At 36.5% G+C, this 26,399-nt stretch overlaps 1 protein-coding gene across 1 annotated transcript; it reads right to left on the bottom strand.

Annotated features, from left to right (window-relative positions):
- On the bottom strand, positions 1–26,399 carry LOC135636283 (signal peptide peptidase 1-like). The gene is made up of 5 exons (XM_065147933.1): positions 26,168–26,399; positions 16,216–16,338; positions 3,360–3,487; positions 2,256–2,306; positions 1–1,214 (listed from the first exon to the last, which is right to left on the bottom strand). Exons 2-5 carry the CDS (start codon positions 16,310–16,312, stop codon positions 1,167–1,169), a joined length of 324 nt encoding a protein of 107 aa, XP_065004005.1. The 5' UTR covers positions 16,313–16,338; positions 26,168–26,399; the 3' UTR covers positions 1–1,166.

The raw sequence follows: 26,399 nt of genomic DNA on the forward strand, positions 1-26,399 counted from the left end.
TATAGGTACCATATCGATAGTTGGTCGATACACTGGTACAGACCAGTAAGAGGAACGTTGATATAAATTATCTCGAATGTCAATAGTTTAAGGTAGTTGAGTGAGAGGTGGTAGACTTGAACTATCGTAGCTTATGATTGTTTGATGGATCATCTCTCCCTAATTTTGAGGCATTACATTTATTAAACCTCAAAAGAAACCAAACATTTATCTTACTATAAGTAGACATAAGAACTTCTGGAATGCTGATGAATTGACCAGAATGGGAACCTTGACCATCTTTAACCTTTAGCCAAAACTTATTTAACAAGACTAAATGATAAAATGGCCTAAGCAAGACTTAAAAGGATATCTCAACAGTAATTACATAATCCCTGCAGCATATGGACATAAAATTAATCCCCAATGAACAGGAAATAAGTATGTTTGTATCGTTGAATCCAACCAGGAAAAAGCTAGACTATAGATTTATTCTCAGAACTGATGCATAGTTGAGATGTTGAAGCATCATGGAGTAATTTAGCTAGATTTATCCTCAGCATTGATGCATAGCTGAGATCTTGAAGCATCCTGGATCGATTTAGCCCATTACCATCCTTGAACACTTATCATCTGTTCCTGATACCCAAAACAACCAAACTGTGATCACTTCCAGCAAAATTGACCTTTAAAATGCCACCTCACTATCATTAGGGCATACCTGGATGACTAAGAGTGACTCCACAGAAGTCATTTGCAGTTGGGTTCAACCACTTCCTGGTGTTTAGATGCCTGAAGTGGGACCAAAGTCCAAAGGAATGATGTGAGGAACTTCAAAGCAGACAAAAAAATCTGGAATCAATTTTCTCCAATGGAGGTCCAAGTCAGTGACATAAGTAAAGTTTCCAAAGGGAAGAACAACCCAACCTAATCTCTCTTTGTTCCCTCATCCCTCTATCCGACCCAATCTCTCCTGCTCCATCCCTCCACCATGAACAGCCTCACTGCTATCACTATCATTAACACTGAAACCAGTCCATCCTACCAAGGTATGTGTAGGTCTAACCTTGTACCCAATTTCACTTAAAGCCCCAATGTATGCTATTGTATTGCTTTAGATATTTTTGGATTCAAGATGAAAATTTACCAATAAATGCTTTTATTGATGGAGCCTTGTTTTCCTAAAATCATCTTCCATAATGCATCAGAGGTAAGGTATCAAATCTCAACAGTGCCTGTCAGGTACACAGCGATAATCAACAGCCTGAACAACAGACCAAGTAGTGGCGTTATATATATAGATCAATAACAACACAATCATTTTCATAATTTGTTTTTCATTCAATATACCAGGGAGTATAAGTGCATATACTGCTCGGTACTAATGTACCGATCTAGTAGGTTCAAACATTGTTGTTGAGCTGCAATTTAAATCCTTGAGTCAGAAGGAGGTGTTTTGGACCTTTTCTATATGGTAGCATTAGGACATACTGTACTGATTTAGTAGCTTCAAATACTGGTATCGGACTGAAATTTAAATCCTTAAATCAGAATAAGGTATTTTGGACCTTGAGACAATGGAAACTGGCACATTTTGGGATGCCATGTTAGCCATATTTCTGCCACCCATGGGTATCTTTCAGCAATATCAGGGATGTGGAGGGGACTTCTGTACTCATCTATTGTTGAGATATTGAATTAGATTTTTGGAACCATTCACATGAAATTTGGTAATTGCAGAGCTTAAACTTTACATAGCTTTAATATTTTGGTGACTACATCTTAGTGAAAAAAGATATTTGTTCCTTTAAAGATGTGTTGTTGTAGATATTAACAATGTATATCACAGTATTCATCCACAAAATGTGACTTCACTTGAAGTCACTTCAGAAGAACTGGTTTCAGATACTTGCATCACTTGTCTAACAACAGCTCTAACTTTCTAAATTCCAGTCACAAAATAAGCTAGATTTCAACAGGGATAATTGAATAAAAATCCATAGAATTAAAAACATTTACGAAGCAGTCAGGGGCCTCACAAAAATGCGCACATCGTTTGTGGAGATAAATAACTTCTGCTTACATTAATGGAGATGATTTAGGTCAGTTATGATTCATAAAGTATATTCTAATAATCTCTGGAAATCACTTGATTGATGTGCCACTTAGCAAAAGCTTTGGGAATCCACAAAATGTAGCATAGTATAGTAGAAGTAAGCATTAGGAGAGATATTCAACTGTGTAAAAAACAAAGAATATAATTTGTCATCTCTTACCAAGAAAATCGCACCGGTTTTAGATGGCCCTAACGATAGCATTTCAGTTCCCTGCAAAACAGAGATTTTGGTCAATATATACAAAAGACATTGAGAAAAGAAATGTGGACTTTCTTTTCAGTGTACAAACTCTACTAAACATAATATAAAATAACCGACTCTTAGCAAACTGAGATCTACCAGTCCAACCAAGTAGTGATAATGATACCATAAACTCGGTCCTGTTGGATATATCATTTCTGCTTTCTTTATTTAGCGATACTAGGTTATACAGCTCAGTATGCCGCTTGGTATCTCAGTGTCAAATCAGTCCAACCAATTAATAAAACCAATATTGAACAGGTATTACAACCATGCTAGTGAGTGTAATGATCCTCTCCTTATATAATGTAATATTTAAACAGAAAAGGTATTTAAATATTACATTATATAAATATTTGTCTGGGTGTTGGGCATTGGAAACACTTTTCTGGGCCAACCTACGGGCTGTGCTCACCTGGGCTCAAACTCGATTAGACAAACAACAATTACAGACAGCTTTAGCCTGCATCCAAACCACACCCAATAGTTCAGTTGAATCAATTAAAGAATCAGATATATAACTCCTTACCACCAAGTGCCCGACCCAAGCCCTAATTCCTTTACCCTACACCAAACTATCCCTCACATTTGCTCTCCATTACCAACTCTCCTCTGCTGAAGTCTACCCTCCTAGGCACCGATTTCCCTGTTTCAAATTTGCCACTTTCCACTTGTCTTAATTTTTTCTTTGAAAAGTTTAAATAACTAATTAATCAAATTGAGTACTCTTAATTTATCTCCATAATTGTATATAATATAAGGTAATTAAAGGTAAATATTCATATATAACGAAGTGCAATTTTGGTATCATTTTTTTAATTCAAAATATACCAATACATAACAATTTTTGCATCTAGCAAACAATGACTCTCTTGTATGTTATTAAGTCTTACCTAGGATCTATTGACTAAAACGACTAAAAAATGACTAAAATTACTACAGAACAAAAATGACTAAAAAACCTACGACAAGTAATATCAATCAGCTACATCATCATTCATTGAAAAAAAACTGAATACAAACCTGAATACAAAATGCAATTCCCAGTATATTGTTTGCCAGCCAATGCTTTTTTAGAGCATACCAAACATGGAAAAAAGATTCCAGTACTGAAGCAACAACCTGAGACCTGGTGAATTCCAGAGAAGCAGCTGCAAGACGAAACATTAAAAAATAAACATCTATCAAGAAGAAATGATGAGAGATGACCACGACACACGATGAAAATCATCAACTTAGCAACCATACACCCCGATAGCTAAAGAGCTATGATACATATGGAATGCAAATTGACCCCTCCAACAAATTAAAACAAGACATATCATTCAAGATTTAAGTTAGGGAACTATTCTAATCATTTTATCTGTCATAGCTAGTCCCAAGAAATTTACCAAAGGGTAATTTTGGCAACCCAACAAAGACAATAAAGCGAAAAGATAAAAGCGACAAGAACACCGGATTTACGTGGTTCGGTCAATTAACCTTGACCTACATCCACGGACGAAGGAGGAGCAAATCACTACTATAAAAGAGACAATTACAAATGCCTTAGAAAGATATTTCTAAGCCATAAAACAACCGAAAACACTAAACAAGAAAAACCCAAACTGTAAGCCCAAACTATTTAACTAAGTGTGGACTTCAACCCAAAGTAAACACTTAGGTTTTTCTTGTGGTGCTACTTGTGGTGCCTCTGACTTCAAAGCCCAAGCCCTTATTTATAGGTTAAACAGGAGATACCAAACTTAATTTTCCCGATGTGGGACTATGAGACTTGCCAAACTAACAAATCTCCACCTTGGCATGTCCCAACAAAACTTGCTCCACCTTCTTTATAAAAGCCCCAATGGGCAATCACTAATAATGAATATCAACCAAGTCCAAGCACTGCTTGAACCTGTAAATAGGAAGAGGCTTCGTAAGCATATCAGCTGGATTGTCCTTCGTATGAATTTTCTGAACAAGGACCTTTCCCTCAGCAATAGTGTCCCATTTGCATCCAACAATTTTCTTACCCGAAGGCGGCTTCACAAGATCCCAAGTTCTATTCCGATTGAGAGATTTAATTTCTTCATTCATCGCGATCAACCACTTAGCGGAATTATCACAAGAAACTGCATCTGAGTAAGAAGTAGGCTCACCAACTTCACTTATTTCTTCTGTAACAGACAAAGCATATGCAACCAAATTTGCATATCTTTATAGTGGTCGAATATCTCTTCGTGGTCTATCCTTGGCTATGGAATATTGCTTTTCCTCTGGATCATCTGCGTCAGTAGACTCGAGACCATCTACTGGCATTCTTTGAGTAGAAGAGTTCGACTGAAAAGAATTAGACCTACTAATCTCAAGCTCCATCTACTTCTACGCACTATCATTTGTACAACTAGTAGAATCCTCTTTAGAAGATAACATAGATAATTTATCAAAAGTAACATCTCTACTGATTACAAATTTTGGGGATTTGGGATCAAAACACCATAATCTGTATCCTTTCACCCTAGAAGCATACCCAAGGAAAATGCACTTTTTAGCTCGAGACTCTAATTTTCCTTCATTTACATGCATGTATGTTGGACACCCAAAAATTTTTAAATCAGAGTAATCAGTAGGAGTACCTGACCAAACTTCCTCCGGAGTTTTAAAGTTAAGTGCTGCAGAAGGAGCGCGGTTGACAACGTAACAGGCCATATTAATCATCTCTGCCCAAAAGTCCTTTGTCAACCCTGCATTTGAGATCATATACCTTGCTCTCTCCAAGAGTGTTCTGTTCATATGTTCGGCCACACCATTTTGCTGAGGCGTCATCCTAACAGTGCGATGCCGAACGATTCCTTCATTTTTGCAGAATTCATCAAAGTCACCTTCACAAAATTCCATGTCATTATCTGTTCGAAGCCGCTTAATCTGTTTACCTGTTTGCTTCTCAATCAAAGCCTTCCATTGTTTAAATGTTAGAAAAACATCATTTTTATGCTTCAGAAAATAAACCCAAACTTTCCTGGAATAATCGTTAATGAAAGTCAACATATACCTAGCACCACCCTTAGATTGAACATGAGTTGGACCCCAAAGGTCTGAATGAATATAATCAAGAGTATCTTTTGTTTTGTGAACTGCCGGAGAATTGAAGCTGACTCTTTTCTACTTTCCAAAAATGCAATGTTCACAAAAATTCAGTGGCCCAGTACTCTGTCCACAAAGTAGACCCCTTTTGCTCAATATGCTCAAACATTTTTCGCTCATATGACCCAAACGCATATGCCATAATTTGGTGATGTCAGAATCAGACAATGATGATGACGAAACTACAACCGAACCTGTGACAGTAATTCCCTGCAGAATATACAAGATACCAGACCTACAAGCTTTCATAACAACAAGAGCACTTCTAGAAACTTTCATAACTCCACCTTCAGCTGTGTATTTACCCAAGGGCCTCTAGGGTGCCTAAAGAGATGAGATTCTTTTTTAAATCAGGAACATGTCTAACATTAGTGAGCGTCCTTACAATACCATCATACATTTTAATTCGGATTATGCCTCTACCAACAACATCACATGCGGCATTATTGTCCATCAAAACAATTCCACCATTACAAGATTCATATATGGAAAACAAATCCCTATTGGGACACATGTGATAAGAACAACCCGAATCTAAAATCCATTCATTTTTAGACATCGTCCTGTCATCAGTAGTAAAGAAAATATTTTCAACATTCTCATCAGATGCTACACTAGCTTCAGCGGACTCAGTAGTTTTCTCAACAAGTTTTCCCTTTTGCTTTAATTTATTTTTCAATTTAAAGCAATCAGTCTTAATGTGCCTCATTTTCTGATAATATCTGCATTCCAAATTTCTATGTCTAGATTTAGATCTACTACTGTCAAATTCTCTTTTATCCATTCTACCCCTGACAACCAGACCCTCAACCTGATTCCCTATACTTTCCCCAGTGATATTCCTGTCTATCTGCTCCTTAGATTTCAGTGTAGATTTAATTTCTTGATACGAAACTGTTTCTTTTCCATAAATCAAAGTATCACGGAAATGCTTAAAAGATTGGGGAAGAGAATACAAGAGTAACAGGGTCTTATCCTCGTCATCAATTTTTACATCTATATTCTCCAAATCCATAATCAATGAATCAAATTTATCAAGATGTGAGAGTATAGATGTACCTTCAGTCATCCGAAGCATATACAAACTCTGCTTCAAGTAGAGACGATTCTCCACTGTCCTCTTCATGTACAAGGCTTTAAGCTTGTCCCACATGCTCTTAGTCATAGTCTCCGTAGCTACCTCCCGTAAAACCTCGTCAGAGAGATTTAGAATAATGCTGGATCGGGCCTTCTTATCCATACCCGCAAGATCTTTCTTTGACGTACCATCTGGAATGTTCTCAGCTCCCTGAAGTGCCAAATCAACTCCGTCTTAAATCAGAATGGCCTCCATCTTGAGTTGCCACATGCCGAAGTTGACATTTCTATCGAATTTCTCGACAACGATATTTGTTATTGTCATTGTTACCAAAAGATCCCAGAACTAGGCTCCGATACCAGTTTGTTAGAGCTAGCCCCAAGAAATTTACCAAAGGGTAATTTTGGCAATCTAACAAAGACAATAAAGCGAAAAGATAAAAGCGACAAGAACACCAGATTTACGTGGTTTGGTCAATTAACCTTGACCTACAACCACGGACGAAGGAGGAGCAAATCACTACTATAAAAGAGACTATTACAAATGCCTTAGGAAGATGTTCCTAGGCCATAAAACACCCGAAAATACTAAACAAGAAAAACCCAAACTGTAAGCCCAAACTATTTAACTGAGTGTGAACTTAAACCCAAAGTAAACACTTAGATTTTTTTTGTGATGCCTTTGACTTCAAAGCTTAAGCCCTTATTTATAGGTTAAACAGGAGATACCAAACTTGATTTTCCCGATGTGGGACTATGGGACTTGCCAAACTAACATTATCAATGAAAATTTGATGAAGTAATTAGAATAACACTTTGATTCCCTTAAAACGTCACAAACCAAGAAGCTTGATAAGTTGAAAAGAAAAACAAAGATTTTTGGGTTTTGAACGCCACAATTAGAAAAGCTTGATAAGTTCCAAAGTTCATGTAAGAACTTAAAAATAAAACACTCATCGGTGTTGAAAGTTGAATACACTTCTGAATTGTATTCCTTACAAAGGGAGTTAGCCTTGTTTATATAGTAGAAAGGAAATGAATCCATTAAATACACTAAATGATATTTATATTCCTAATGCATGAATATAAATTACTCATGAATCTGACTTGAATTGATTTGAATGATTATTCACGAATAAGTCCACAATTCCTAATATGGTCCAATATGACTGAATGACCTTTATTCTTCAAAATGGGCTAAACATTCATCCTTCTCTCACGGCTGGACTTTCTTTTCACAATGTGGACTTATTTGAATCACGTTGATTATTTTAAGCTCTTCTTGTATCCATAGAAACTTGACCAAGTTTTAACTAGCTTGCTCCTTCCAAGTGCCTTCCAATAAATAAGTTAAGGCTTCTTTCATCCTTTTAGCTTTAGCTCTTGTCATTGATCCTCCATGAATAATTAAAAGGTCTTTGGCAGAATTATAATCAACTTGCTCATTCATATCAGTCCCCCTTTCCTCGAAAGGATTCGTCCTCGAATCAGCACCTTCATCTCCAGCATCAAACAAAGATAAATCAGAAACATTGAAGGTTGTACTAATATTGCCATACTAACCGGGTAGTTCCAGCTTGTATGCATTGTCATTGATTTTTTGAAAGACTCAAAATGGACCATCTCCTCTTGGCATTAGTTTATACTTCCTTTGGTTAGAAAATCTTTCCTTCCTCAAGTGTACCCAAAATCAATGACAATGCATATAAGTTGGAACTACCAAGTGAGTATGACAATGTTAGTGCAACCTTCAATGTTTCTGAATTATCTTTGTTTGATGCAGGTGATGAAGGCGCTGATTCGAGGACGAATCCTTTCGAGGAAAGGGGGAATGATATGAATGAGCAAGTTGATTATAATTCTGCCAAAGACCCTTTAACTATTCATGGAGGACCAATGACAAGAGCTAAAGCTAAAAGGATGAAAAAAACCTTAACTTTTTATTGGAAGGCATTTGGAAGGAGTAAGCTGGTCAAAACTTGGTCAAGGTTCTATGAATACAAGAAGAGCCTAAAATAGTCAACGTGATTCAAATAAGTCTATATCGTGAAGAAAAAGTCCAGCCTTGAGAGAAGGATGAATTTTTAGCTCATTTTGAAGAATAAAGGTCATTTAGTCATATTGGATCATATTAGGAATTATGGGCTTATTCATGAATAATCATTCAAATCAATTCAAGTCAGATTCATGAGTAATTTATATTCATGCATTAGGAATATGTATGTCATTTAGTGTATTTAATGGATTCATTCCCTTCCTACTATATAAACAAGGCTAACTCCCTTTGTAAGGAATACAATTCAGAAGTGTATTCAACTTTCAACACCGGTGAGTATTTTATTTTTAAGTTCTTGCATGAACTTTGGAACTTATCAAGCTTTACTGCTTGTGGCGTTCAAAATCCAAAAATCTTTGTTTTTTCTTTCAACTTATCAAGCTTCTTAGTTTGTGGCGTTTTAAGGGAATCAAAGTATTGTTCTAATTACTTCATCAAATTTTCATTGCTAAGTTGATGATTTCCATCATTTGGTATCAAAGCTTGGCTCAAGTTTAAGGTTTACGTATCTATTTATTTTCTATCTTTTATATTTTCCTTTTCTCTTCTTCTTCTTCATTTTGGACAATATCTATAATTATTGTTCTTCCTTCATCTTCATTGTTTTGCTTCTTGTATTATTACAATTCTTCTTTGTAATTCCGCACTTTATAGTATAAAAAGAAAAAAAATCAAGAAGTAAAAAAAAAGAGAAAATCAAAGGTAAAAAAAAGAGGGAAAATCAAAGGTCAAAAAAAAAAAGAGATCAGAATTAAAAAAAAAATTTACGGATTCAAGGAATTCTTGCAAATTACATAATTCTATCTTTATTCATTTGAATTTCTGTTTTGGTTTGGAAATATTTCTTCATTCCAAAAAAAATTTCTTCGTTCAATTGATATTTGAATTCTAGTCTTTACTTATAATTAAAGTGCATTATACACACCTTTAAATTGGCCTACCATTTGTTTGCTTTTAAACCTGCCCAATTTCACTCTTTTTGAATTGTCATAATCTGAATTGTTTGTTTAGGTACCTTAGTTAATCTAAAAACTTAAATAACAAAACAAGAGAGGTAAAAGGCAAGTGTGGTGAGATCAGTATCGAGAAAAACCAAAATTTGTGTGAAACATGAGTGGAGTGAATAAAATCTAGAGTGAAACATGTGAGGGAGTGTTGGTGAGGTTGTTCTAACTTTGTTTTTCAGGTTGTATACATGCCTAAAGATAAAGAAGCGAGTTCTTCATCAAATGATCTTTTAGTTCAAGCAATGCAGCAACAATTTGAATGTATATTCAAAGTGATGGGAGATGTAAGAGATCATCTAGAAAGATATGATGATGCAATTAATAGATTGCAAGGTGAACCACGACGTGGGAGACAACCAACCTTTGTCAATGATGAATATGATGGTGGCGATGACGTGGATGATGACCAAGTTACTCTAATTGGTCAAGATGTTAATCCTAGGAGACAAACTTAGGAGAGGATGTTTTGATGGTGTGGACAGAAACATAGGCAGCACAAAAATAAAAATTCCTTCTTTTCAAGGGAAGAATAATCCATATGCTTATTTGGAGTGGGAACGAAAAGTGGATATAATCTTTGAATGTCACAACTACTCCGAAGAGAAAAAGGTAAAATTAGTTGCCGTTGAATTTTTTGATTATGCTATTGTTTGGTGGGATCAATTGTGTAAAGACAAGCGTAGAAATGGTGAAAGGCCCGTGGAGACTTGGTTGGAGATGAAACAAATCATGAGGAGGAGATTTGTCCCTAGCTATTACTATAGGGATTTGCATCAACGGCTGTAAACCTTGACACAAGGCTCCATGAGTGTTGATGAATATCACAAGGAGATGGAGATAGCCATGATAACGGCTAATGTGGAGGAAGACCGTGAGGCCACCATGGCTCAATTCCTTAGTGGATTAAATAAGAATATTGCTGATCATATAGAGTTGCAACCAAGGTCTGCCGTACCGAAGCGTACTGCCCGTACCGGGCGGTACATACCGATCCGACAGGTTACCGGTACACGGATCGCCCGGTACCGCTACAGTGCTACAGTACTATACTGTAGTGCTACAGTGTTACGGTACTATATTGTAGCACTGCTACAGTATGAATAAAAAATAAAAAATTATTTGGTACACCAGAGTGTACAGCTTGGTACGCCCTGATGTACCGCCCGATACACCGGTACCATACCGTACCGAGCCCGGGTCGAAACGCCGGTACGGTACGGTACAGCGAACCTTGGTTGCAACAGTATGTGAAGATTGAGGACATGGTGAATATGGTCATGAAGATTGAGAGGCAACTCAAAAGAAAAGGCACAAGGTATGTTTCAAAACCTTATTTGGGTTTTTCTTCTTCTTGGAAACCGAATTGGAGTAAAAATGATGATAAACCCATTGTTAAGCCTAAAATTGATGAAACTAAAAACAAAAATGAATCAGGCAGCAAGGGTAAAGGTGAGAATCTACCTAATCAAACTAGAGGTATTAAGTGTTTTAAGTGCCTTGGGCATGGACATATAGCACATGAATGTCCTAATAAGAGAGTTATAATTATGAGGGATGGAATTGTGGAATCTGAAAGTGAGAGAGAGGATGGTGATGACATTCTAAAGGATGCTAGTGATGTAGAGTATGCTAAAGGTGAAAATCTAGTTGTTCAACGCACACTTAGTTTGCAAAATAAAAATGATGAACATGGTGAACAACGTGAAAATCTGTTTCATACTCATTGTTTGATTGCTAACAAGTTGTGTAATGTGATTATTGATAGTGGAAGTTGTACAAATGTGACAAGCACTTTGCTCGTGGAGAAACTGAAATTACCTACTATCAAGCATCCAAAACCTTACAAGTTACAATGGTTAAATGATAGTGGTGTAGTAAAGGTAAATCGGAAAGTATTATTCTTTTTCAATTGATAGATATAAGGATGAAGTTTGGTATGATGTGGTACCTATGTATGCTGGTCATATGTTGTTGGGGAGACCTTGGCAATATAATCGAAGGGGTAATACATGATGGGTTCAAGAACCGTTATTCTTTGATCATGGATGGACAGAAATATCAGCTTGGACCTTTGCCTCCAAATACAATTTTTGAAGACTAAATGCGCATAAAACAACAATATGGGGAGGGAACAAGAAAGAGAGAAAAGAAAATGGTGAGTTGAGTGGTAAAAATGAGAGTATTGGGAAATACAAGGGGAAAGAAAACAAGGAAAGCTTGAGTGAAAGAAAAATGAGTGTTTATGCCAAAATGAGTGATGTGACGAAAGCCTTAACCATGAGGCAGCCCTTACTTGTACTTATGTACAAGGATGTTTTGATTGCTTCTAACAAAATTGACAAGAGTTTGCCTAGTGTTATTGTTGATCTTTTGCAGGAAAATGAGGATCTCTTTCTCGAAGAAGTTCCTAATGGTTTGCCACCAATTAGAGGAATTGAGCATCAAATTGATTTCATTCCAGGTGTAAGCATACCAAATAAGCCAGCATATAGATGCAACCCCGAAGAGACCAAGGAAATCCAAAAGCAAGTAAGTAAGCTTATGCAAAAGGGGTATGTGCGAGAAAGCATAAGTCCATGTGTAGTTCCTATTCTGTTGGTGCCTAAAAAGGATGGATCTTGGAGAATGTGTGTTGATTGATGAGTCATCAACAAAATCACGGTAAAGTATAGACATCCTATTCCTAGGCTAGATGATATGTTGGATGAATTGCATGGTTCTTGTATGTTTTCAAAAATTGATTTAAAATCTGGATATCATCAAATAAGAATGTATGAGGGTGATGAATGGAAAACCGCTTTCAAAACTAAACATGGTTTATATGAATGGCTAGTTATGCCTTTTGGCCTAACTAACGCACCTAGTACTTTCATGAGATTGATGAATCATATTTTACGTACTTACATTGGAAAGTTTGTAGTGGTTTATTTTGATGATATACTTTTGGATAGCAAAAGTTTAGATGAGCATGTAACACATTTAAAAGTTGTTTTTGACGTGCTTAGAAAAGAAAAGTTATATGCTAATATAAAGAAATGCACTTTTTGCACTAATGAAATTACTTTTCTTGGATATGTTGTTAATGATAAAGGAATACATGTTGATCAAAAAAAAGTGAAAGTAATTAGGGAGTGACCAAAACCTACTAGTGTTAGTGATGTTAAAAGTTTTCATGGTCTTGCTAGCTTTTATAGAAGATTCATTAAGGATTTTTCTACAATTGCTGCACCATTAACTAAATGCATCAAAAAGAATATGGGATTTAGATGGGGTGAAAAACTAGATGATACTTTTAACTTGCATAAAGACAAACTCAGTTCAGCACCTTTGCTTGCTTTACCGAACATTGCTAAAACTTTTGAGATTGAGTGTGATGCGAGTGGAATAGGAATTGGAGGAGTCTTAATGTAAGAAGGCAAAACCATTGCGTTCTTTAGTGATAAGCTAAGTGGAGCAAGTCTTAACTACCCGACATATGACAAGGAGTTTTACGCTTTGGTAAGAGTGTTAGAGACATGGTAGCACTATCTTTAGTACAAGGAATTCATTATACACACCGATCATGAGTCCTTGAAATATCTCAAAGGACAAGGAAAGCTAAACCGTATACAAGAAAAATGGGTGGAGTTTATTGAATTCTTTCCATACATCATCAAGTATAAATAAGGTAAGGAAAATATGGTTGCCGATGCTCTTTCTAGAAGGTACGCTCTAATTTCTCAACTTGATGCAAAATTATTGGGTTTTGAGTACATTAAAAATTTATACAATTCTGATCATGATTTTGCTAATGTTTATGGGACATGTGAGAAAGGAGGTTTTGACAAGATCTTCAGGTATAATGGTTTTCTTTTCAAAGAAAATAAGTTGTGTTCCTCAATGTTCAATGAGAAAATTACTTGTGAGATAGGCACATAGTGGAGGTTTAATGGGGCATTTTGGGGTTAGAAAAACTTTAGATGTGTTAAATGATCATTTCTTTTGGCAGCACATGAAAAGAGATGAGAGATTGTGTGAGAAATGCATTACTTGTAAATAAGCTAAATCTAAAGTAATGCCTCATGGATTGTATACTCCTCTTCTTATAACTAGTGAGCCTTGGGTTGATATATCCATGGACTTTGTCTTGGGTTTACCTAGGTCAAAAGGAGGGAGAGATTATATTTTTGTTGTTGTTGACAGGTTTAGCAAGATGGCACGTTTCATTCCTTGCCACAAAACAGATAATGCAACACATGTTGCGGAGCTGTTCTTCAAAGAAATTATAAGATTACATGGCATTCCAAAGACAATTGTGAGTGATAAAGATATAAAGTTCCTTAGCCACTTTTGGAAAACACTTTGGAACAAGTTGGGTACAAGGCTATTGTATTCAACCACTTGTCACCCACAAACAGATGGACAAACGGAGATGGTAAATCGAACTTTATCAACACTTTTGAGGGTCATAATTCAAAAGAATTTGAAAATTTAGGAGGAATGTTTGCCACATGTGGAGTTTGCTTATAACAGAAGTGTGTATGCTACAACAAATCATTCCCCATTTGACGTTGTGTACAGGTTCAATCCATTAACTCCTATGGATTTGCTACCTTTACCTTTAGAAAAGGCCAATTTGGATGGTAAGCAAAAAGCTAATTTTGTCAAAATATTGCATGAAAGAGTCCGAACACAAATTGAAAAGAAAACTCTACAATATGATAAACAACACAACAAAGGCCGAAAGCAAGTAGTATTTGAACTTGGTGATTGGGTTTGGGTACACTTGAGGAAGAAAAGATTTCCTAACCAAAGGAAGTATAAACTAATGTCAAGAGGAGATGGTCCATTTCAAGTCTTTAAAAAAATTAATGACAATGCATACAAACTGGAACTACTAGGTGAGTATGGTAATATTAGTGCAACCTTCAATGTTTCTAATTTATCTATGTTTGATGCAGGTGATGAAAGCGCTGTTTCGAGAACGAATCCTTTCGAGAAAAGGGGAAATGATATGAATGAGCAAGTTGATTATAATTCTGCCAAAGACTCTTTAACTATTCATGAAGGACCAATAACAAGAGCTAAAGCTAAAAGGATGAAAGAAGCGTTAACTTGTTTATTGGAAGGCATTTGGAAGGGGCAAGCTGGTCAAAACTTGGTCAAGGTTCTATGGATACAAGAAGAGCCTAAAATAGTCAACGCGATTCAAATAAGTCCACATCGTGAAGAGAAAGTCCAGCCTTAAGAGACGGATGAATTTTTAGCCCATTTTAAAGAATAAAGGTCATTCAACCATATTGGACCATATTATGAATTATGGGTTTATTCATGAATAATCATTCAAATCAATTCAAGGCAGATTTATAAGTAATCTATATTCATGCATTAGGAATATGAATGTTATTTAATGTATTTAATGGATTCATTCCTTTTGTACTTAGTCTTTGTACTATATAAATAAGACTGATTCCCTTTGTAAGGAATACAATTCAGAAGTGTATTCAACTTTCAATACCGATGAGTGTTTTGTTTTTAAGTTCTTGCATGAACTTTGAAACTTATTAAGCTTTTCTGCTTGTGGCATTCAAAACCCAAAAATCTTTGTTTTTCCTTTCAACTTATCAAACTTCTTAGTTTGTGACATTTTAAGGGAATCAAAGTGTTGTTCTAATTACTTCATCAAATTTTCATTGATAAAATGATTAGAATAATTTCCCTAACTTCAATATGCCAAAGAAATGATGAGAGATGACCACGGCACATGTCAATTCTGCTTCTTAATAGAAGGGGAAAGATTATCAGAATTCAGCTGACTGAGTTCTTAAACACAAGGTCCTCACTAGCACAGTGCAGAAGGAAAAGTTAAAGTAGAGCGTATAAGGACACATAAGGTGCAGAAATCATCAAAAGTTAGAAGTAAACATATCTGCTCATTATGGATGGAGAGGCAAGTCTCATATAACTAGATCTCTATAAAAATTCAGTGCCCCATTGGCCCATCAACAAAAATTCTAGCAATCTAGCATGCATACCTATCATAGCTTCCTGCACTCCAATTTTTGCCATTCAAAAATAGAGAACTAAACCAAATGAATTTTACAGCGCAAGCTCATTGAGTCTAACATCTAAAAGAAGATTGTACATGCACTAGATGGACTAACCCAATACCAAAAGACATTAAGAAGATAGTTATTGTTCAACCTAAAGACGAGATATAGATAAATTGAGAACAACCAATATGTAGGATTGTCACATATAAATCCCCATTTTCATATGAAAACCCGGAAAGGATCATTTTCTATTAGAAGAGATCATGTTGAATGGGACAGCTTAATCATTCCAATCAAACAATGATCTAAATATACGTTAGCTGATTATGCTGTTCCTGCAGATGAAAAATGAACAAAGAGTGCAACAACAAGTAATATTGAATATATCATTATAAGAAGCATTGAATTGTTACATCATACATGTCAGCTACACATCGAAAGTAAGATGAAGATAGAAAAGTAACAAAAATCAGGTACAAAGCTTATTAGAATGATAAGAGCATGAGACACTGTCAACACAAAATAATTTGACAATGATATCCAGGAATTCAGAAAAAGAAAAGAAATAAAGTATAACATACCCCGGAAATAAGGAACATGCCAAACAATGAGGTCATCGTTCCAATGTTTTGGAAGAAATCGATTTATTGCTGGTAATAATGTTACCCTGCATGTCATGTCAATTTTAGCAACATATGAAGTGCCTGCACATATGAATTCCATAGAAAATCATTGACCAGATCTCATTTTACTAAAAGAGACAGCTACATACGAGAAAGCCACAATCCCAAGAACAAAGAAGTAGCATGTCAGTACTGCACTAACCAAATCTTTGGCTAAAAACTTGAAAAGCAGAAACTGTGCTAATAGCATTGCACTCCCGGCCAAAAGAAATCGCATGGCATGTTCATTTGACATTGTCTCCTGAACATATTTCATAATCTCAGGATGTACTTTTGATATGCACTCTTTAATCTAAACCAAAAAAATAGAACAAACTGTAACACAAACTGTAACCTAAGTGACCACCCAAAAGAAGAAGAAGAAGAAGACTCACTAAAGGTAGTGTTAGGCATGCTGTCAGAACAACATTTATATTGGGATTTACCTTCACAACAAGTGGGGCTAAGGTCAAACCTAACATGAAAATAAAGCTTACCATAAATTATCAAGCCGTAGGCCTAGCAATCAAACAAGATATCCTTTTACAACCAAGCTACTTACACAAGAATAATTTATCAAGCTATAGGCCTATGAATAGAAAAAGATTTTTTTTGTAATTAGGTAGTTAATAAACCACCTAATTGTAAACCCTTCAAGATAAACTTAACCAATGCAACAGGTCTGGACAGCCTTAAATGCCACATAGATTGTGTGATCTACCAGGTCTTTACCTGTCCAAGAAGGAAACAGAATGCATGCCACTCGTTAATGGTGAATATTCCAAAGCGAGTACATGTGTCATAACTGTTGAATCTCGGATTTGGACGATGATACTAATTGATTCTGTTTAATTGTTTAACTGTATTTTGAGTAATGCAGGTCTACTCAATCAGGATTAGACAGTTAACGTAGGAGGAATTGACATTGCGCCGGAGGAGATCACGTTAGGATATTGGATGGCAAAAGGCTTCGGATGTCGGGCATCGGGCCAAGAACGGAATTGCGCCAAAGATATCGGGGTTACGAAGGTCAACCGCCAATTGGGCAACAAGCCGCAAGAGAGGACGATGCGCTGAAGAATCGGATGAAGCGTCAACCAATGACGTGCCGGGCAACAGAATGTCTATTCGTGTTGTAATAATTGTCTAGATCGGAGTAGAGTTTTGGCTTGTGTATGCAGGATTAACTACGATAACGACGAAGACATAAAGCGAAACAAAGTGTCAGAGTCAAGCGCGAAGGATTCGTTGCGAGTTCGAGAGTTCGACGGAAGTCCAAAGGTTCGTCGGGAATGCTGCCGGAACTAGCCGAGAATGAGTAGGGAGCTTGCCGACGGGTTTTTCGGAAGCTCGTCGGAAGGTTTGTTGGAAGTTCGCGGAGCTCGCTGAGAAAGATCGGAGCTTGCCGAAGAAGCTCGTTGGAACTCGCCAAGATCAAACCATGAAGTCTAGGAGCTTGCCGGGAGTCCGCAGAATGGTTTCCGAGAGTTCGTCGGAAGACCGCCGGAAGTTCGCCGGAAGCTCACCAGAAAAAGTATTGACTTACGAACTTTGTAATAGCTTAGGAAATGTCTTTAAATTCGTAGTTAGCATATTAATTAGGGTTAGGATTAGGTATTAATCTTACAACCCAATTATGGGCCCGAGTTCGGACTGGTTTGGGCCAAGTTTGGAGCCCAACCAGTGAACCGAAGGGTCTGGCGGTGGCACCGCCCAGCACCCGAGAGCCAGGCGGTGGCACCGCCAATCCACTGTCAGTGTCAGACACTGACAGGCGATGGCACCACCACTAACAGGCGGTGGCACTGCCAGCATCGGAAACCAAAGAGAATTCAAATTTTGGAGCCCAAATTTGAATCCTCTTGAAGCCTATAAATACCCCTCAAATCTCAACTGAGATCATAACTTTTTTAGAAGCAAAGATTGAGAAAAAGGTCTTAGAAAAGTCTTAGCAAATCTTATTTTCAATTTGCTAGAGTGTTCACCTCCTTCTTTCTTGCTGAAAATTTGTAAGAGTGTGAACTGCTTGTAAAAGGTTGTAAGAGGGGTATTTGTCCTTCCCCTTCAAGAGATTTGCTAGTGGAAGGTGGGAGCCTCATCGAAGAGGGCCTCGCAAATGGATGTAGGTCATTTGACCGAACCACTTTAAAATCGGCGTGATCTCTGGTTTGCATTTTCTTATTGCTATTTACATTACTGCAAACCTTCTTACGTGTGTTATTTCCTCATTACCTTTGCTGCACACCTCTACGAACACACATTCAAGTTAAGCTTTTCAAGTTCGGTTTTTATCGTACGAAAGATTTTCTAAAACCGACGTTTTAATCCGCTGCACTAATTCACTCCCCCCCCCCCTCTTAGTGCCGCTCCGATCCTAACAATTGGTATCAGAGCTCGGTATTTCTCATTTCGGATTTACACCCGAGAGAAATGACTCTTCATGGCTTTCAAGAGGGCTTATCGATTGTTCATCCACCGTTGTTTAACGGATTGGACTACACTTATTGGAAAACTCGAATGAGAGTTTTCTTGATTTCTATGAATTTGGATTTATGGAATATCGTTGAAAACGGTTTTCAACTTCCCTCTAAACCGATGAACGAATGGTCGGATTTGGAGAAGAAATATTTTTCTTTAAACGCAAAGGCTATGAATGCCTTATTTTGCGCTTTGGACAAAAATGAGTTCAATCGGATTTCTACGTGCGAAACGGCTTTTGATATTTGGCGAACACTTGAAATCACGCACAAGGGAACTAGTAGAGTCAAAGACTCGAAAGTTAACATTTTATTGCATGATTTTGAGCTTTTTCAAATGCAACCAAGCGAGACTATAGGCGACATGTACACATGTTTCACGGATATCGTCAATAATCTAAGAGCTCTTGGTAAATCTTTTTCGAATTTTGATCTCGTAAGCAAGATCTTAAGATCCCTTCCAAAAAGGTGGGATCCTAAAATAACCGCAATACAAGAAACAAAAGATTTAAATATTTTTCCACTTGAAGAACTAATTGGTTCGTTGATGACATATGAAATGGTGCACAATGCACATGATGAACATGATGAACAAAATCACCTTCCAAAGAATAGGAAGGATTTGGAACTCCGGACAAATGAATACCACTTGAGCGATGACTCAAGTGATGAGGACAATGATGAACTTGAACTTCGAACACTAAATCTTAATAAGTTTATTAAACAAAAATCTAAAATAGACAATGAACTTGAACGAAGGAAGAGGCCAAAGAAGAGGAAGGCAACCAAGGATGATTCAAGAACTTCCAAAGGTGAAACGGCGAATTGGGCTTTGACGGGCTTCGACTACAAGGTAAGTAACTCAACTCTCTTGAATTATTTTGAAATTACTTGATGTTTTCCATGATGCATTTTCTCTTTTCTTTTTTTTGAATAATTATTATTCTTGAAAATTATATGTTTTATGTTAATAGAATAAAATGCTAGATTTAAATGATCATATATATATATATATATATATATGTGTGTGCTTGAGAAGCAAGAATGTGTATTTTGATGATTTCCATATTGACTTTCAATGATAATCCATGGTTTTTATATGGAAGGCTTGATGATTTTTTTTATGAATCTTGTCTTTGGTTTTCAAACATGATGTATGTTTTTGATATAAAAACAAAATTTGAGCATGCTAATATAAAGTCAATCACATAAATTAAAACTAAAAAAAGTTTTAATTATCTATAAGAATCATTCAAAATTATGTTCAATAAAACCATTGCACAATGATGTAATGAAAATATTAAACGTTTTGAAACTATGTTTTAATGTCATGCATAATGATCATGCTTAATAAATTTTAAAATTATGCATGATGAATCTTGTGATTTATGGATTATTGATTTTTACCATTATGAAAGTGCCTTATTAATCTTTGTTGTGATAAATTTTACACTTTCGGTTTTAAACATGATACATGTTTTTATTTGGTATAAGTGAAATAAAATCATATGAATTGAAACAACTAAAAAGAGGAAAATATTTTTTCCTTGAAAAAATTATTTTTCTCTGTCCTATTGATCTTGATGTTTATTATGATAAATCTATGTATACCATTTTGAATCTCTTGAAAGTAATGTTGAGATTTTGATGAATTTGACGATTTGAATTTGAATGAGTTTGTATTCAAATTATGATCTTGATTTCTTGGATTTATTACTTGATTTTTTTTTAAAACAAGATCTCTTCTTTGTACTCCTATGATTTTTCTTGATATTTTATTTAAAGAAGATATTTGATAAAATGAATTATGTCTTTTGTAATTCAAGATGTCTTATCTTTCATGACATGATGTTATTGAATTTATGGCTTGTATGCCTTGAAATAATTGAAATATTATGCACTATTTTGTTCTTCTCTTATTCTTTCTTGTTTACAATGATAAAATGGGAACAAGTTATGATCATGCATGGCAGGATGTAATTTGATAGATTAATACCATGATGATTTGAAATGTTTATGATTTAGAATGATGCATATGTTTTTTATTATGATGATGTATGTGATGCATTGCATATGATGTGTATCATGAATGCTTTAAATGATAAATGTTTGGTACCAACAATCATGAAGTAATAAATACTTAAAAATGTTGATTTAATGTTCGGTATCATGAATACTTTATTATCATACATGAAAATAGTGATAAATATTTTGAAAATAAATGTTTGTATTATATTAGATAATTTTACATTTTGTGCATGATGAGTTATAGTGATGATTGAAAAAATGATTGAAATAATATAAATGATGATTTGGAATCATGCATATAATGATGAGTTTATATATTTTAAAAATATATATGATGATTTGGTATTATGTATGCAATACTTTAACGTATGATAATGATGCACGCAATGATGAAATATTCATGATAAAATTATTATTTTGATATTCATGACTTGAATCTTCCTTTCCTTTTGCCAATGACAAAGGGGGAGAAAGAGTTGCTAATGTGCTATCTTGAATTGATATAAAGGGTCATCTCAAAAAGAAATTAGCTAGCTTGCACAAGTCAAGAAAATGCAAAAACTTGCTTACCTTCTTGCACATCTAAAGAGAAGATGCAAATGTAACACTTGCCAAATTGCTTGCTTGCCTCATGTAAAACATTGTCCCTTGCTAGGTTGGCATTTTACTAAGGAAGCAAAAATGACACTTCTCAAAAGAGAATAAAGAGCTTGCTTTCTTGAACATCTTTAATTTGCTAGCTAGCATAATGTACAATTTGCTATCTTGAACATTACAAAAGAAATGCTATCATGCACATCGTAAAGAAAAGCAAAAATGTTAAACTTGCAAATCTTTAATTGCTACATTGCATGATGATAAAACTTGATATTATATTTTTTTTCATACAATGTATTGAACTTTTTATCTCTAAACACTTGATACTTGGAATATTTTAAAATGTGATCTTGATAAGAATGTTTCAAGTTGCTCTTTGTGCTATATCTTTTCAAATGAATCATGAGCCTTGATATCATATATTTCATAATATAGAAATAACAAGATTTCTTTGCCTTGTATGCCTTATGTGATGATTGTACATCAATTTGCTTTATTATGAATTATATGAATCTTGATCGTGAACTTGTTAAGAAGAATTTTAATGAACCATGAATCATATCTTTGGTATTCATGAATTGATCCTTATTGATATATTTCATGAATTCTTTGCATATTTAGCTTGTTGAATGGTTGAAATTTTTAGCCATTAAGTCCTCCCTTTCTTTTTGACTTTGATAAAGGGGGAGAAGGTTTTGCTAGCTTGTGCATTGAAAATGAAAGTAAACTTCCTAGCATGCTAAGGAAGTAAAACTTGCAAGCTTGCATTTCTCAAAAAGAGAAGAAAGATCTTCCCTATCGAAAGAAGCAAAAAGTGCAAAACTTCGAAAACTTGCAACAAAATTGCTCTTGCCATGCTTTGTATCAAAAATAGGTTGATATACTTAAAAGCATCGCATTAATTTTTTTAGTATCACTTGTATCGCAAATTGAAATTTTTGAGACTATTATCATATCATGTTTAACAATTGATGTCTTTCATGACATGATTTCTTTGCATTTTTGTCTTGTATATATCATATGATGATTGAAATATTGATTGATGCAAATTCATAATTTATGTAAAAGTCTAAATCATTGGTTCCTCTCCTTCTTTTCGGCAATGACATAGTGGGAGAAAAGATTGCTAGCTCAAGGCAAATACTGGCTAGCTTGTACTCTTCCCTTCTTTTCGACAAAAACAAAGGGGAGAAAGCTTTTGCTAGTTAGAACATGCAAAGAAAAGCAAAGTGCAATCTTGCACAAGAAGCAAGTGTTGAATTGCCATAATTGAACTTAAGAATCTTACTATGCTTTTGTGCTTATATGTTGTGATGAAAATCTAGCTTCATGTTACAAAAACTTAGAATATCTTTTAAAATAGCTAGAGCTACTTCTCCTTTTTGTTGATGACATAGGGGGAGAAGTATATTGATGACTTCATGCATTGAATTGAATATTTTATATATATTTGCATGATGGTTTAAATGTTTTTCATAACATGTGATGAATGTTGCTTGGATTTGGGATAATCCGAGTGTTCTATCAATGGCATATTGATAGGGGGAGTTTTGTTAAACTCCGGGGAGTTAAGGTTAACTCTGTTAGTCATCAATTAGTTGTCATCATCAAAAAGGGGGAGATTGTTGAATCTCGGATTTTGATGATGAAACTAATTGATTGTGTTTAGTTGTTTAACTGTATTTTGAGTGATGCAGGTCTACTCAATCAGGATTAGACAGTTAACGCAGGAGGAATTGACGTTGCGCCGGAGGAGATCACGTTATGATATTGGACGGCAGAAGGCTTCGGACGTCGGGCATCGGGCCAAGAACGGAATTGTGCCAAAGATATCGGGGTTGCGAAGGTCAACCGCCAATTGGGCAACAAGCCGTAAGAGAGGACGATGCGCTGAAGAATCGGACGAAGCGCCAACCAATGACGTGCCGGGCAACAGAATGCCAATTCATGTTGTAATAATTGTCTAGATCGGAGTAGAGTTTTGGCTTGTATGTGCAGGATTAACTACGATAACGATGAAGACATAAAGCGAAACAAAGTGTTAGAGTCAAGCGCGAAGGATTCGTTGCGAGTTCGAGAGTTCGACAGAAGTCCAAAGGTTCGTCGGGAATGTTGTCGGAACTAGCCGAGAATGAGTAGGGAGCTTGCCGAAGGGTTTTTCGGAAGCTCGCCGGAAGGTTCGTTGGAAGTTCGCGGAGCTCGCTGAGAAAGATCGGAGCTTGCCGAAGAAGCTCGTTGGAACTCGCCTAGATCAAACCATGAAGTCTAGGAGCTTGCCGGGAGTCCGCAAAATGGTTTCCGAGAGTTCGTCGGAAGACCGCCGGAAGTTCGCCGGAAGCTCACCAGAAAAAGTCTTGACTTACGAACTTTGTAATAGCTTAGGAAATGTCTTTAAATTCGTAGTTAGCATGTTAATTAGGGTTAAGATTAGGTATTAATCCTATAACCCAATTATGGGCTCGAGTTCGGACTGGTTTGGGCCAAGTTTGGAGCCCAACCAGTGAACCGAAGGGTTTGGCGGTGGCACCGCCAAACTGGGCGGTGGCACTACCTAGCACTCGAGAGCCAGGCGATGGCACCGCCTAGTTGGGCGGTGGCACCACCCAACACCCGAGAGCCAGGCGGTGGCACCGCCCAACATCCGAGAGCTAGGTGGTGGCACCACCAGTCCACTGTCAGTGTCAGACACTGACAGGCGATGGCACCGCCACTGACAGGCGATGGCATCGCCAACATCGAGAACCAAAGAGAATTCAAATTTTGGAGCCCAAATTTGAATCCTCTTGAGGCCTATAAATACCCCTCAAATCTCAGCTGAGATCATAACTTTTTTAGAAGCAAAGATTGAGAAAAAGGTCTTAGAAAAGTCTTAGCAAGTCTTGTTTTTAATTTGCTAGAGTGTTCACCTCCTTCTTTCTTACTGAAAATTTGTAAGAGTGTGAACTGCTTGTAAAAGGTTGTAAGAGGGGTATTTGTCCTTCCCCTTCAAAAGATTTGCTAGTGGAAGGCGGGAGCCTCATCGAAGAGGGCCTCGCAAGTGGATGTAGGTCATTTGACCGAACCACTTTAAAATCGGCGTGATCTTTGGTTTGCATTTTCTTATTGCTATTTACATTACTGCAAACCTTCTTACGTGCGTTATTTCCCAATTACCTTTGCTGCACACCTTTACGAACACACGTTCAAGTTAAGTTTTTCAAGTTCGATTTTTATCGTACGAAAGATTTTTCAAAACCGACGTTTTAATTTGCTGCACTAATTCACCCCCCCTCTTAGTGCTGCTCTGATCCTAACAAGAACAAATCCAAACAGCCTGTTAAGCACTCAAAAGTATTGGCCAGTCTAGCCTAATGGAAAACAAATCAGTAAGAGAAGGGTCATTATGGCTTGAAATGTTTCGACTTCTTCTCTCCACTGAATCAAACCACATGACTGTTTGTCTAAGAAAATTTTGGACAAAGAAGAGGTAGACCCTTCTTGCTTCTCTCCAGTGTCTCCAATTTCTGGTCCAATCTCCAGCCTTAATCGATGAAGAAGATGAGGGGCTAATCACAACTTAGTTCCCTTTTCCCTATCATGGTATGTTGCCGGTCTAGGTGGTTCTTGAAGCTGCTATGTTAGAATAAACCTTATGTTTGCACTAACCCAAGACGTAAGAATGATGTCATGATCATGGCTTTTAAGTGGCAAAGGACCAAGCACATTCAGCCAACTACTATAGAAGCTCATAGAAGAACTACAGATTACAGCCGTCAAACAAGTAATATTGTGAAATATACAAAGCAGCATCTCCACAATGGCACCAGTTTTTGTAGACGTTTAAGTAGATCAATTCAGGAATGAACATATCAAATAATTCCACACCATTGTAGAACAGAAAAAATTATTCCAATAAACAAAATTCAAAAGAGACAATCAGTCAAAATTAACTGAATTCTCAGTGTTAGAAAGCTCCGACCATACGAACCACGGCATCATACCCGAAAGAAGAAAATTTGCAGCACGTTCATGTGTTTTCATTGTAATCAACTCAGGGTCAGTAACGAATGATTATTACAACACAGAATGAATAGAGCAAGTTGTGGATCTATGAATTTGTAAGGCGAGTAAGATCTATGTATGGTTCAGCAACAAACTCAGTGCAGGATCAGGGGGTATGATCCTCCCAGAACTCAGTCCCGCATAAGAAAAAGCAGCAAGCATGTAGAATTACCACTATGCGCCTCACACATCAAAATCTACGATTAGCACAATTTGGAAGAAAACTAAAAGTAGTAAGTTATATATGTTTTAAGGAAAGGTAAAGGAAACAAGAAGTCTAAAATTGGTCTACCTAAAAGATAAAAAGAAAAGAATTTGACAGACACGGGATACGAAGATCGAACCGTATCATCAGATCCCAAGAAAAAGATTCAACTCTCTTCACCCACTGAAGCACTCTTCATGGGCCGTCAACCAAATTACTGACCCAATCAAAGAAAAACCACAAGTCAAGGAAGTTATAAGGGAAGCCGAAATCCACCAGAGAGCAGAAAATTTAAGAAAAATTAACAGAAAAGAATCAAAATTTTAACGCAGGCATTACATTCTTGCGCAAAACCAAATATTAGGTCCGGTATCCGCCATCAAACAAAGGCATAAACCCAAATCCTGTAACATAATCCAAATCTAATTCTGGCACTAAAACGAAATCGAACGCCAAATAGAGATCCAAGAACAGCACCGAAGGGGATCGGAATAAGAGTTCCAAACGATCCAGAGAGTCTCACGTTTGCTTCCTGAAATCGAGGGAACTTCGAAGCCGCTGGATCCGGGGTCAGGTATCTCGGAATCGGCTGCATAAGAGACGCCTCTCTCTCTCTCTCTCTCTCTCTCTCTCGTGCTTTTGAGCGTTCCAACGTGCAACAGACCGTTCCCAAACGCGTAAAGCTCACTCGGAGTCGCATTCCGCCAGTGTCTTCTTCGGAGGGGGAGAGAGCAGAAGACCACAGCGGTGCTCAC

The sequence above is a fragment of the Musa acuminata genome, chromosome BXJ3-4 (assembly GCF_036884655.1).
Source record: "Musa acuminata AAA Group cultivar baxijiao chromosome BXJ3-4, Cavendish_Baxijiao_AAA, whole genome shotgun sequence".
Taxonomy (NCBI): domain Eukaryota; kingdom Viridiplantae; phylum Streptophyta; class Magnoliopsida; order Zingiberales; family Musaceae; genus Musa; species Musa acuminata.